We start from the raw sequence: 14,607 nt of genomic DNA, 5'->3' as shown, positions 1-14,607 counted from the left end.
TGACCAAAGGCTTGGTCCCACATCCAGGTCTTTAGTTTTTTCCTAAATGCTAGGAGGGAAGTGGCCGATCTAATCTCCCCGGGGAGTGAGTTCCACAGGCGGGGGGCCGCCACTGAGAAGGCCCTGCTCCTCGTCCCCGCCAGCCTCACTTGTGAGACTGGCGGGGTCGAGAGCAGGGCCTCCCCAGAAGATCTTAAACTTCGAGGTGGGATGTAGAGATTAGTTGATGATTTAATCCTATGTGTTAGTTGGATACGGCAGCCAACAGAGAGGTGTTCCACTATCAGAAGCTACTGGTGATTCTTACATGATGATTAAGGGGGAAGGGAAAGAACACCTACACCTTTAAGGCACTGATAGTGGAGGTAGATGGTATATCCATGCAACACCATACCAGTTCACAACTGCTCACTAAATAGTTATCCCTGGTGCTGTTGATGCTATCCATTACCTACACATTACCTCCTGGGTCTTAAAAGGATGGATGGGATTTCCTTTCTCAACTCAGATATCATACTCCCCAGCCAGCAAGTTTCTCAAGTACACTAATTCATCAGCTGAGTAAGAATAAGATTCAGTGAAGAAGCAAAGTAGATACGCGAGGGTCACCTCAATCACTCAAAGCTTTGTGTGTGTGTTTGGGCCTAGCCTCCCTCCAGGTCACTCCTGGGACTGCCTTTTTGCATCCAAAAGCATTAATTTAGCTTTTAAAAAGTCATAGGACAGACGCAGACACACCATACCGTATCTACTCAAAGATAAGCTGAGTTTTTCAGACCTTTTACAGGCTGAAAAAGCCTCCCTCAGCTTATAATGGGTCAAGCTGGGCAGTGGAGCCTGGAGGCCATTGCTTTCAATATATGATATATTTCTCTCTTATCTTCCCTTCCCTAAACAGTGCGTTTTCTTTTCTGCTTCTGCTCTGCTTCTTATCCCAGGCTGTAATGTTTTGAAAAGGGAAAGGAGGGGGAGAGAAGCCCTTGCAAGTCAGGAATATCCATTAATCTTATAAAAGCATTTTCTCCTGAAATATTTCTTAGTCTCCTACAGATATATAGGCATTTCACCTCACAAGCCTTTGCAATCTCTATGTATCTATATATCTGTATCTGTATACATTAATTGTAAATATGAATTTCCCTCATGTTTGCAGATCTTTGCAAATCCTATATACATATAGGCAGCTAGATATTTCCATGTACCTGTATATCTGTATCTATATGTATACATTATTTTATATATGAATTTCCCCTCATATGTTTGCAAGTCTTTGCAAATCCAATATAGATATAATTATATGTAGAGCGATGTCGAGATAGATAGATAGATAGATAGATAGATAGATAGATGAATATAGATATATAAGGCATGCAAATATTACATGGGGAAATGCACACACAAATATATATAGACATGTCTAGATTGATATGAGTATAGATATATAGGTCTTATAAATACTGCAGGGAAAATGCACACACACACATATAGAGAGAGATGTCTAGATAGATACAAACATCGATATACAGGGCATGCAAATACTGCAGGAGGGAAATGCACATATATAGAGATAATTGTAAATGTTTCAGGGGGAAATGCATATGTGGTTTATATATAGCTTTGCATTGTGTATATATACGCATTGAATGTTTGCCTGTTACTATATTGGCAGCTGGCCTGAGTCCCCATGGGGAGATAGGGTGGGATACAATTGAAGTTTTATTATTATTATCATAAAGTTATTCTTGATACCATATTGTTTTTGTCGACCCCACTTTTCCGCTTACAGTGTTAGTTTACTATTTTGCTTTGAAATACGGTAAGGATTCAAATCATTTGACCTCAATTAATGTAATTTTATTGGTATCTATTTTTATTTTGAAATTTACCACTAGCTGCTGCATGGGCCAAAACTAAAAAAATGAAGTTCAACAGTGACAAATGCAAGATACTCCACTTTGGCAGGAAAAACGAATGCAAAGATACAGAATGGGGGATGCCTGGCTCGAGAGCAGTACGTGTGAAAAAGATCTTGGAGTCCTCATGGACAACAAGTTAAACATGAGCCAACAATGTGATGTGGCGGCAAAAAAAGTCAATGGGATTTTGGCCTGCATCAATAGGAGCATAGTGTCTAGATCTAGGGAAGTAATGCTACCCCTCTATTCTGCTTTGGTTAGACCACATCTGGAATATTGTGTCCAATTCTGGGCACCACAATTCAAGAGAGATATTGACAAGCTGGAATGTGTCTAGAGGAGAGCGACTAAAATGATAAAAGGTCTGGAGAACAAGCCCTATGAGGAGTGGCTTAAGGAGCTGGACATGTTTAGCCTGAAGAAGAGAAGGCTGAGAGGGGATATGATAGCCATGTATAAATATGTGAAAGGAAGCCACAGGGAGGAGGGAGCAAGCTTGTTTTCTGCTTCCCTGGAGACTAGGACGCGGAACAATGGCTTCAAACTACAAGAGAAGAGATTCCATCTGAACATGAGGAAGAACTTCCTGACTGTGAGAGCCGTTCAGCAGTGGAACTCTCTGCCCCGGAGTATGGTGGAGGCTCCTTCTTTGGAAGCTTTTAAACAAAGGCTGGATGGCCATCTGTCAGGGGTGATTTGAATGCAATATTCCTGCTTCTTGGCAGGGGGTTGGACTGGATGGCCCATGAGGTCTCTTCCAACTCTTTCATTCTATGATTCTATGATTGCCCACCTTCAGAGTCAATAAGTTTTCCCAGTTTTTATGGTAAATTCAGGTGTCTTGACTTATATTCGAGTCAGCTTATACTCAAGTATATACGGTATGTACATACTGCTTAATGTTTTTAAAAAATCAAAATGAAAAACAAATGACTGTCCATTTCTCAGTCGGTTTGGGTTTTGACATTTTTACCAGCCCGTATTTCAATACTGGAAGTGTCATACCACACACTATAGGATTCCTCTTAAACCTGTCAGCATTAGTACCTCTATCTCTTCTTTATATTTCAGCAGAGGTGCTTCCATGATGTTTCTCAGCTTGAAAGTTTCATTTTCAACATCAAAATTGTGGCCTGTAAGATCAGTAATACGCTTCCAGTGACGGGCCATCATGGCTTTATTGGACATGAGCTCAAACAAAGGGCAACATTCATTGAAATCATCTATTGTTTTCTTAAGATCCAGAAAGGCTTGCCATTCCTTCAAAGCTCGTGGCAACTTACGGCACCTACATACACACAAAGACACACCCAACAATAACTGTTAACATTCAATTCAAAAGGTTTCACAACACAATCAAAATTTTATGTGTAAATATTAATAATTCAGTAGTATTATTTCCAAAGATGTATGCATAATGATTGCAGCTATAATTACCCTAATAGGGTAATATTCAATCTATATAAATAAAAATGTAATGTTTGTTTGTGGGATTAACATAACTCAAAAACCACTGGATGAATTGACACTAAATTTAGACACAGTCCAACAAGTGTCCATCACCCCTAAACACACACATACACACACATACAAAACCTCAGCAGAACAGGCTTAAAACCCCCCAAAAACACCATATATACCTATACACATACACTCATATACACATGCACACATTCATACACACACACACACGTGTGTATATATATATATATGTGTGTGTGTGTGTGTGTACAAACACACACAAATATACATATATACATATACACATGCATATACATATACACATACATACACACATATATACACACAAATATGCATATAGACAAGCACACACATATACACAATCTTCATATACACATATAAACACACAAATACACAAATATTTACAAACACACATAAATACACACACACACATATACACCCATATATCTATATACACAAACACACATATACACAAATATATACACACGTAAACACATATATGCACACACAAAACACATATACACAGACTGGGTCACAGCAACGTGTGGCAGGGGACGGCTAATAGATATGTAAAAACATTTTTTTTGTCTTTCTTCACAATTCCAAAAGGACAGTTAAGTCATAACAGAAATTCAGCTAATACTAGCTAGGTCAACTTAAACCACAGAATAGCTTAATACATGTACATTTTAAAGAAAGAATGCAGTGTTATATGCAAGTCATCTAAGATTCAGTTGATCTTTTCCTTGAATGATGAAAATTCAGTTCTGTCTTTTCTGCAGCATCTCAGGTGAAGAACAGAAGCATGCAAAAAGTATATCAAGAAAGAAACCTTCATTAACACTTAAATGTCTTCTACAACTTCATGGTTTCATTTTTAATTTGCTAAATAAATAGATGATTCTTTCTTCCTTAAGGGGACTATCTATCTGTAGCAGGTATGAGAAGTATATGGCCCTCCAAATGGTGCTGGATTGTAGCTCTTATCAGCCCTAGGCAGATAGACAATGGTGAGAAAAAGTAAAAGCTGCAGATCAATAATTTGGACAGCCACACATTCCTTACTCAGGGTAAGACAGTGGTTATCAACCTGTGGGTCCCCAGGTGTTTTGGCCTACAACTCCCAGAAATCCCAGCCAGTTTACCAGCTGTTATGATTTCTGGGAGTTGAAGGCAGGGCCGTAGCCAGAAAAAAATTTCGGGAGGGATTGAAATTTTCGCTGGGGGGGGGGGGGGAGTTGAAACCTGCCTCCTAGCTCACACTGAAGCAAAGAGCACAGCAGGGGGCAGAGCAGCCTTCAATAGCCTGCAGCTCCACCCTAGTCAACCACCTCCACCAAGTCTGGCCTCCTTAATGATAGCATTCAACATCCCCCACCCCCCAACTTGGTTGCTTCACAACTGTTCTGTCGCGCGCTGGGCCTGTAAATAATTGTCTTTAGAACAGGATGTGCAACTTTTGCCCAGCGGGAAGCCAGGGGGCCTAAAGAGAAGTTCTCAGAGGTTTCCACCACAAACAGTCTTTAGATGGCTTGAGAAGTGCAACAAAGTCTTTTATTAATGAACAATCAAACAGAAACTTCTCTTGTCTTCAGTAAAGTTAAGCAAATGATTCCAAGCTTTTAGGCAACTGGTGAATTCCTAAACTTGCCCACGAAGGACAGGCAACTGTCTTCAATAACTTCTTATTTAAAGGAAAATCCCCTTTTTTTAACTTCTCCCAGGCTGACTGTAATCTAACCCTTACTGATGTGGGCTCCGCTACTGGGTCGAACTGCGTCTCGAACACCGAGTGGACCTACCAGCAAGGCAGGAGATGTTCTCCAGCTGGAGTTCTTGGTCTTTAGGGCTGTTTTCCTGGAAATTCTTTGGAGACTCTTAAGACCTTTCTCCCCCGGAAGGTCTTAAGGGTTGAAGCTTTTGTACAGGGGAGGCTTGCACACATCCTATACATAAGCTTTTGTCTGCCAACCCACGAAGAAACGCACGAGAATAGAAGACACAACACCAATGTTTTGGATTCAAATTGGGCAACTTTTATTTAACGTTACCTATTTAATTTCTTAACTTAACTCAAGGGTGTAAGGAACTGGTGTAACCTAACCCAGGTAGCATCACTACCCGACAATAACAATTTCCGGGCGAAGCACCTGGTTTCGGTAATCAAACCGTATCACCATCAAGGGAAAGGAATGAGGAGTCTCTTCCAGAGCTCTTGTATCGAGACTCCTTCCAAATAAAGGCCATTAACACACCTCACCCTTTACACTGTAGGTGAGTGTTTAACTTAAAGGCCTTTCACCCCTTAAAGGGGTGCCCTAGGTGCACACCGACTAAAGGAATTTCCCTATCTATTTACGCCTGGCCTATTTAACGCGTAACCCACTTCCTCTATCTAGCCCCTAAACAGTATAGGGTAGGCAAAAAACCTCTCCTATAAAACAAGAAGAGGAAAAAATTCCTACCCGGCTCCGCAGGCAACCGCAAATTATACTGTTAATGGGCGGGAGTGGTGGGCCAACTTCCAGGCGCGAATGAGCCTGGGAGGGCCTGGCCTGTGTTAGCAGGCCACGCCCCCAGATGTTCTGGAGGGTTCCTCCAGAACTCCTCCCTGCCTCGTGTGAGGCAGACAAATGTTTTTTCTCTCCCCATTTCTTGGGGAGAGGAAAACTGATCTTGCTGAGACTAACTAAAAATGGCTCCCTTCCCTTCCCAATTGCCCTGAGCAAGGGGCGGGACCAAAACTTAACAATGATGGACAAGTGACTTGCCCTATGACTGCAACCAAAGAAGCCACCTATCTGCAGAATCCCTGAAACCTAGGACTGCAAGCAAACATTTAATACAAAGCAAATAAAGTTGGAGCTCCCGGTACAGCTGTACCAGAACAACTACATCAGCTATTGCTGCAAGTAATGACAGTGTGAATAAATTGCTAATATTTGCTTGAGATAGTGCTTGCAGTTCTGGAGGGACTCTTGATTTTTTGCATCTCATAGACTTAGCATGGGGATTTGGTTAACCAGTTAAAATTCATGAGTAAACCAGGGTTTTTTTTAAAAAGTCTGAAACATTTCGGGGGGGGTTGAACCCCTAACCCCCCCCCCCTCGCTACGGGCCTGGTTGAAGGCCAAAACATCTGGGAACCCACAGGTTGAGAACCACTGTCTTACCCTGATCTATAGTTCAGGAAAGAAATGGGCAATTTCTACTTATTAAACTTTTATTTAAAAACAGACCTATATACAATTTCGCCATTGATATTCAAAGCACATCTGCATCTAAGTAAAGCAAGAACCTGCACACTTTCCCAGTTATCAGAAATGTGAAAACTTAATCTAGGAGAGCAACGTAAGGGGATGAAAATAAAATCCGTGAATCATTGTGTTTCAGCAATATAGATTCTAAAGAGGATTACATTTTTTAAAAGCAATTAATTAAAGCAAAAATCTTCCTTCTATTTTTCTTTGAGAGATCTGCTTTACGCAGTTAAAGATTAGCACCAAATTCGTAGCAGTAAATACATGCTCCCTACAGCCCACTTCAGATAAGAGGTCACAGTAACTTGTGCTAAACACAGATTTAATGCCTCCATGTTTTCCCACCTGTTCTGAAACTCAAGGAGTTCATTATTAATCTTCTCAATGTTCACTTCAGACCAGAGGATATCATAATAGCCATTTACAGTTTCAATGACACTGTTGTAAAGACCGTAAAGCTTCTGTAACAAGTTGAGCTGCTTCTTTATCTCAAGGAGCTGTGGGTACTGAGTCACCGGTAAGCCAAATAGCTCTTCGCCTCCAGTGTAGGTGATGTATTTCCGATAAAGATTGTCAAATCGATTCTATAGTTTAAAAATGAAAGAGTAAGTATACTCACAATGCTTGAGATCTTAAGAAATAAAATTATTATACCACTTAGGGAAGCCAGTGCAAGCAACTTCAGCATGTAGTCAGAATGGCAAAAATTAAGAATGTGGAAGAACAGATAAACTTTGCTTGAACCAAATGGGAAGACAATAGTCCTTCCCCTCTTCTCTTTTTTCCTGTTCATAGAACCTATCTACAATCACCAATACACAGTGACTGGTAAGTTTCATGGGTTTTTTGCTCTTAACTCAACTTTATTCCATTCTGGGCAAAGTTAGGAGTTAACCATATCTCCCTCCATGTACCTGCCCAATCCCTTCGATCTTCGGGGAGGCTCTCCTTTTGCCCCTGCCATTATCCCAGATCCACCTGGTGGGAACAAGGAAGAGAGCTTTCTCCTTGGTGGCCCCCCAACTGTGGAATATATTACCTGGTGAGGTTAGGCAAACCCCCACTCTAGGAAGTTTTAAGAAGAGTCTCAAAACCTGACTCTTCCGTTGAGCCTTTGGTGATTAACCATACAACCTGATATTGTCATGACTTCTCAACGTTTGTCCTTAGAGTACACACCCTCCTCACCTGTACGAAGACTCCTCTCGGCCCCATTTCTGAAGTTTCTCCCACACAAATAAATCTGCTCCACCACTATCTCACCCCACATTTTTAGCTTTAGTATTTTATTCTGTACATGCATCCCGCTCACTGTTACTGTGTTATGAATGATTTTATTTTAATTTTATATTGTTTTTCTTTTTCTTATGCTTTATGTAATTTATTATGTTATTGATTGCATTGTAATTTTATTTATTGTATTGTGTTGTTAGGCTTGGCCTCATGTAAGCCGCCCCGAGTCCCCATCGGGGAGATGGTGGCGGGGTATAAATAAAGTTTATTATAATTATTATAAAATCTGAATTTGCATGAATTCTGGAGTATCCTTGGGTTTTGTAGCCATCTGAACAGATGGATCATGTTCATTTTGGCCCAATCCACATGCACACCACCATCATCATGATCAGAGAACAGGATGAGTTATCCATATGTCACTGCCCATTGCTTCTCACCAGCCTTGGAGTTCCCTGCAAACACTGGCTATCACAGTTTCAGCTGCTGAGGTAAGAATGGGGTACCCACATGCTCATTAAGAAGGAGGGTGTATCTCCCCACACCCTCCTATCATCACTTTTCTAATGTGAATGCCTGTTATACCCATGGAGGGTCATCAATGTTCTGGCTAAAACAACAGGCTCTCTTGTTCAGACACTCCATGTTTTACATCAGAAAAGCACAACAATCGGAGAAGCAGAGCTAGCATGCTCCTCTCTGCACACGTGAGCTACAAATACTTGCTGAACATCTAAATAGGGTTAATGCATAGGGGAAAAAATCATACCCATACAAATTAATTGCCGGTTTCCACCTACATCGTTCCCAAAACACACATACTTGTAGGTGATTTCCTGCACTGTTTTCAGAACAAAAGTTTGCCTGTGTTGCAAATCCATGCTAGGTCTAGAATATTCAAGGTGAGAAGGGTGGGATATAAATATGACAAATAAATAAATAGTATGGCAAATACAATCCTGATAATACCATATGGTAGAAATTAAAAAGTAACAAAAAACTAAGGCTTTTTAAATTTTAGTTAAAGTTGGTTGACTGAGTGGAGTCATGAGAAAGGTTATAATATTGTGCATTAGGGGGGGAAAGTAGGTGAAAAGTTGTTTTGTCCCTTTGCCATAATGACAGAAATCAAGATTATCCAAAGAAACAAAGTGGCCCAATCCAGCAGAACTGCACATATAATTTTTGGACAAGAGGGAATCACTTTTCTCACACATTGCCCTTCCACCATCAGCAGGAGAGGTAGGCCCTTAAAGTAGGACACCTTTGAAACCACAACTGTATATTTAGTGACATATAAGAGTTGAGGATGATGTGATACTTCATTAATCCTATGATTGATGTACCTGGAACATGATCAGCCTGTCACTGGCTTCCTGGGGTTCAAGACCAGCGACCATGGGGCCATTCTGGAAGAGAAAGGTGTTGCTTCATATCAATATATGTCACACATAAAGTCTTTCAGGGGGGAAAGGGCATAAAAGGTTTTAATGATTTATTGTGATCTCTATTGTGGCAACATTTTATGGTTTATTTTAGCAGTCTTAGTAGAACTTGTAAAAATTCTGGTTCCCATGTGTATGTGAACAAGCCTTTATTTTAAGAACTATCTAATCACATTAACCCTTTCCAAGAGTTAGGTATTTTACTGTGAATGTTTCCCAACCAGTGTTACAGAACAGAGGCAATCGTCGGAGCTGCTCCTGCAGAATTTTGGGAAATGTAGTTTAGGGCGGAACCTTTGGAGTTCTCAGCTAGAGAGGTCCTTGGTTTCCCTAAACTACATTTCCTAAAATTCTGCAGGATCAGATCATCTGATAGCCTCCGTTCTATAACGCTGGTGGCAAAACATCTTCAGTATAAGAATTCTATTGGATGTAACACTATAATTCTGGAATTCTCTCCCAGTTTAAAGCCTGGACTGGAGATAAAAATATTTTTTCTCCAGATTCTATTAACCACAGAATAATGCTGAAGGACCTAGAGAAAGGTTCTCTAAGGGGGGAAATAATATTCATAACTTTTATTTATATACTACTGCAATTATAAAGTAATATATAAATAATCCAGTCCATGACCCATAAATGTAGAAGGACAACTTGCCTAAGAATCAAGATATGCTGCAGAGGCCTTCATCTTAATCCTATTAGTGGAGACAAAGTACTGCAGAAGGAATTAGGAGAGGGACTTCTCTACACATCATCCTATTCATAGAATACTATACCCTTAGGTGTTGATTGGTGACAAAGTTTTGTGCCACTGTGGTACCAAATGATCATATGGCTTTTTCCTAGAGCTTTCGAGGCCACTTGGTTTGATTCAAATTTGCACGTGTGCTTAGTTTTAAATTATCTAAAGTTGTTTTAATAGGTTTTATTTTTCATTTGTCAAATTATTTAATATGTTTTAGACTGTATAAATTGCTGCTGTTGATTAGTTTTAAACTGTTAAAGTTGATTTTATTGTATGGTTTCCTAACATCCTCAGTTATCAGACTGGATAAAAATACTTTAATTATTAAATATATAACCCAAGCTGGTTACAGAAGTCCCATGGAGGTTAAATAATCATGTTCAGAAAATTAAACTCCAGTTTTGATGTTTATCATTTCACCAAAGTTTTGATGTTTATCAGTTCGCTGAATATTATAACTACCAAGTTTCCTCTGATATACAAGTTCTAATGCTTTCAGGCAGCTTCCAAACTCCCCATATCACCTCCCCCAAAATGATTTATATAAAAATAAAAAATACATATTTTCTAATAAATGGTATTACAGTACCGTGTCATAATCCAAGTAAAACTGATCACAGTCTTCAACAAATATCTCCACTGTACTTATCAGCTCTCCTCTAAATTTAGGCTGTAATGCTACTAATTCATTCTGCACTTCATTTGCTCGAACCAGCAGTTTCTCCCAGGTATAACGCAGTGTGTCTACTTTTTCCATCTCTTCCTTCGCCACCAGTAACTCATACTTGTTTAACATTGCATAAGACTCCTGCCAAGGAAAAAGGTTATTATCTGTGATCATCATAAAGCCAGCACAAAAGGATGCACATAATGAAAATTTTCATTGGAAGCTAAGAATCAAAACAGCATCAGGTGGTCTTGCTAAAGATTCCAGGTAGCTAGTCTGGTGCAAAAGGTAACCTAAAATCAACAATGTGAACATTTACACAAATTTGTTTATATTCTTCTACCAGATCCTGCCTACATTCTAGAATCATCTGTCTGATCCCAGGGATATAACCTCTGGATATGCAGACTTCTAAGTAGATTGACAAAAAATGTGATGATATCATCCCCAAAATGGAGCACAATTAAAATTGGGCCATTTTCCCTGTAACAAAACAACAGAAAGCTGACTAAATGGTTGAATTGTGTTCAACTAATCACTATAAGAACTGTAAACTGAATATGCTCTCCAATCAGCAAAGGTGTTATCCCATCAAAAAGGAAGAATGCTTCTTAAGACAAGAAAGAGATAGCAGGATCCATTTTTATATACCCGTAAGTGAACAAATAACCCCCAGTAATGAGGGTAATGTGTCAATTTTGATGTTTTATACTGTATTTTATCAATGGCATTAAATTGTTGCCAACACTGTGAACCGCCCTGAGTCCCCTTCAGGGTTGAGAAGGGCAGTATACAAATGCCGCAAATAAATATGTCAAAACTCATACTAAAGTCAGAATTCTAATAATTGTGGTAGGTCCTTATTGTTGTTGTTGCCGTCATCATCATCATAATCACACTAGAAACTGGGTATATCAGATTTTATGTAAGTTCCAGTGACTTGATGGGTTTATTTGATGGGACAAAAAATAGGATTTGATTCTCCGAAGCAAGCCCACTCAAAAAGATACAATCAGGAGTAAAACCAGGAACTTGGGAAAGGGTCAATAAAGGGATGGCAGGCAATTATAAGTATTCTCATAGATTTCAGATTGAAGGTCAAAGATGGTTCATGATCCAATTCCCCATACATGCAAATCCTTCTTTTGAGCACCGCATTCGTACATAGATACTTCATTATGGGCTGAAGATAGTCAGGGAAGAGATTAGCTTCCAAAGATGCAGGCTGAACCTGAGAATTTTACTTTCCTGGACTTGGGTAAAAGAGACAGTATTTTCTTGGCATTGTTTTTAATTTCTCAACACTGTAGCAAGCAGGGTCGTAGCCAGAAAAAAATTTCGGGGAGGGTTGACAATTTCGGGGGGGGGGGTTGAAAATTTTGGGGAGGGTTTAAAATTTCAGCTGGGGGGGGGTTGAAACCTGCCTCCTAGCTCACGCTGAAGCAAAGAGCACAGCAGGGGGCAGAGCAGCCTTCAATAGCCTGCAGCTCTACCCCTGTCAACCACCTCCACCAAGTCTGGCCTCCTTAATGAGAGCATTCAACACACACACACCCAACTTGGTTGCTTCACTACATCGGCTATTGCTGCAAGTAATGACAGTGTGAATAAATTGTCAATATTTGCTTGAGATAGTGCTTACAGTTCTGGAGGGACTCTTAATTTTTTGCATCTCATAGACTTAGCATCATGGGGATTTGGTTAACCAGTTAACATTCATGAGTAAATCAGGTTTTTTAAAAAAATCTGAAACATTTCGGAGGGGGGTTGAACCCCTAAAACCACCCCCTCACTACAGGCCTGGTAGCAAGTACTAACAGGCAGGATAGTTGAGCCAGCAGAATCCAAACAGTTTTATATGAAAAAATTATCGTTGTTTTGCTGCAGTTAACTGCCTTGAATTTCCACTTGGACAGAAAGGAAGGATATAAAAGACTAAATTATAAAGTGGAGAGCAGAACAAAGTATGATAACACCCTAGGTGGGAACTAAGAAGAGGAAATTACACTCAGCTAGAGTTTAGGTGGAAGATGTGGACATAGATTTCCTTTCCACTTACCTCAATTGGTCCTACTTGAAAGTCAATGAGGATCTGCTGCTCCCGAATTTCTTTCAGGGCAGCCATAGCTATTCTTATATCATCCAAGTCTTTAATCTGACGGTTCAGTTTCTTGCTAATTTCCTCTACAAAGGTAAAGATGTTCTCCATCTCTGTCCTGTAGGTTTTGTTACAGTGACGACCAAATGCAACCATCCATGATTTTGTTTCTGTTGTAAGGGCCAATTTTAGATCCTCTGTGGAATATACATTCAATTGATGACTGCTTTTTAGAAAAACAGTGCCACATTTCTTCCCAAAACCTTTCCCCTTTCTTCCCCACTTCAAGAATTTAATAATAATAATAATAATAATAGTAGTAGTAGTAGTAATTCTTACCCGCCTCTCGCCACGGCTCGAGGTGGGACACAGTACAATCAAAAGCACACAAATGCTATAAAAATTCTACAAACACGCATATTAAAATGCAGTTTCATAAAATATACACATCAAGACATTTCTGTAAAATACACATTAAAGACAAGTGGCAAAACATGGCCTTGTAACACATTACAACATATAATATACCAAGAAGTAGAGAAAAGGAGAGAGATTTAGAACAAGGTTAGGATCAACCTTAACATAAAAAATCTGAGCAATAATATCTGGGCAGTTAAAGATGACTGACAAGTTATGTGGAGTTTGCAGGATGGTAAAAACTACCAAAGGCAAACTATATTTTTTTTCTGTCATCTCATATCTAACAACAAATGAAATTAAATTGGAAAGTGAAAACTGAAGAAGAGACATACTTTAGAAATAGATTGAAGGAAAGTTATTTTAACAGATAGTATTCAAATTAACTCAGTAGCTAGGATAGCTAGTGCCCAAGTCTGCACAATTTGACAGAAATTATTTAAAATATTGCCTTTTCACACTTGTTCATTGTAAATTCTGCTTTCGGTGACCACTGAGCCTCCAAGCTCAGGAAAGCCTTCTTTTCTGTTCAATTCTCCTCCCTTGGACCAAACACACCTACTCAGAAGTAAATCACATCTTGCTCCCAGAAAGATGCATATAGAGTTATTAGCATTATTAGACTACGAACAGCTAAAGACAACTTGCTGACAACCAAACATTAAATTACAGTACCAGTGTATATAGCAACAGTTCCCACACAGATGTATTCAGGCTCCGAGTTAATTTCTAGCTCTAAGTCTCTGTAATAAAGGATTTGGGATTCAAATTCAGAGAGCAACGGGCTTCCTTTAACAAAATCTCCAATTGTCTCCTCTTTCTCCTGTTGCCAGATGTGATGGTAACATTTGAAACGCTCCAAGGCTGCAAGGACTTCCTAGAAACATTTACAAGAGAGACAAGAAAAATAACTGTATGTAGCCAATTCCATTGCAATGTTTTGCCTCATATTAAGGAAGAATGCCATAGAAGAATTAATATCACCCACAATGAAGGCAGGATAAAGCAATGCATAAACTTTAGATGTAAAAATATTATTGTCTATGAAACCGCTGGAAGAGATCATCCAGAGTTTTGGAGTTCGTGCCAAATTTATGCACATGACACCCAACTCTAGTACTCCTTTCCGCCTAATGCCAAGGATGCTGTTCTGGTCCTGAACCAGTGCCTGTCATCAGTAATGGACCAACAAGCTGAAACTAAATCCAGACAAGACAGAGGTACTCCTGGTCAATCAGGGTGTGGGATTACAGCCTGTGTTGGATGGGGTTGCACTCCCCCTGAAGACAGAGATCTACGGTCTGGGAGTGATCCTGGACTCATCACTGACCCTGGAACCCC

General features: G+C 39.7%; 1 protein-coding gene across 1 annotated transcript in view; it reads right to left on the bottom strand.

The window, feature by feature from the left end:
- Positions 1-14,607, bottom strand: part of DNAH5 (dynein axonemal heavy chain 5) — a 209,979-nt gene that overhangs the window by 127,136 nt on the left and 68,236 nt on the right. Inside the window, exons 23-28 of the mRNA XM_067467539.1 lie at positions 13,942-14,143; positions 12,811-13,046; positions 10,674-10,892; positions 9,238-9,300; positions 7,004-7,242; positions 2,964-3,204 (exon numbers count right to left, since the gene is read on the bottom strand). Of these exons, the coding sequence (XP_067323640.1) occupies positions 2,964-3,204; positions 7,004-7,242; positions 9,238-9,300; positions 10,674-10,892; positions 12,811-13,046; positions 13,942-14,143 (1,200 nt within the window). The remainder of the gene's footprint in view (positions 1-2,963; positions 3,205-7,003; positions 7,243-9,237; positions 9,301-10,673; positions 10,893-12,810; positions 13,047-13,941; positions 14,144-14,607) is intronic.

The sequence above is a fragment of the Anolis sagrei genome, chromosome 4 (assembly GCF_037176765.1).
Source record: "Anolis sagrei isolate rAnoSag1 chromosome 4, rAnoSag1.mat, whole genome shotgun sequence".
NCBI lineage: Eukaryota > Metazoa > Chordata > Lepidosauria > Squamata > Dactyloidae > Anolis > Anolis sagrei.
This window is presented reverse-complemented; position numbering and strand designations above follow the sequence as displayed.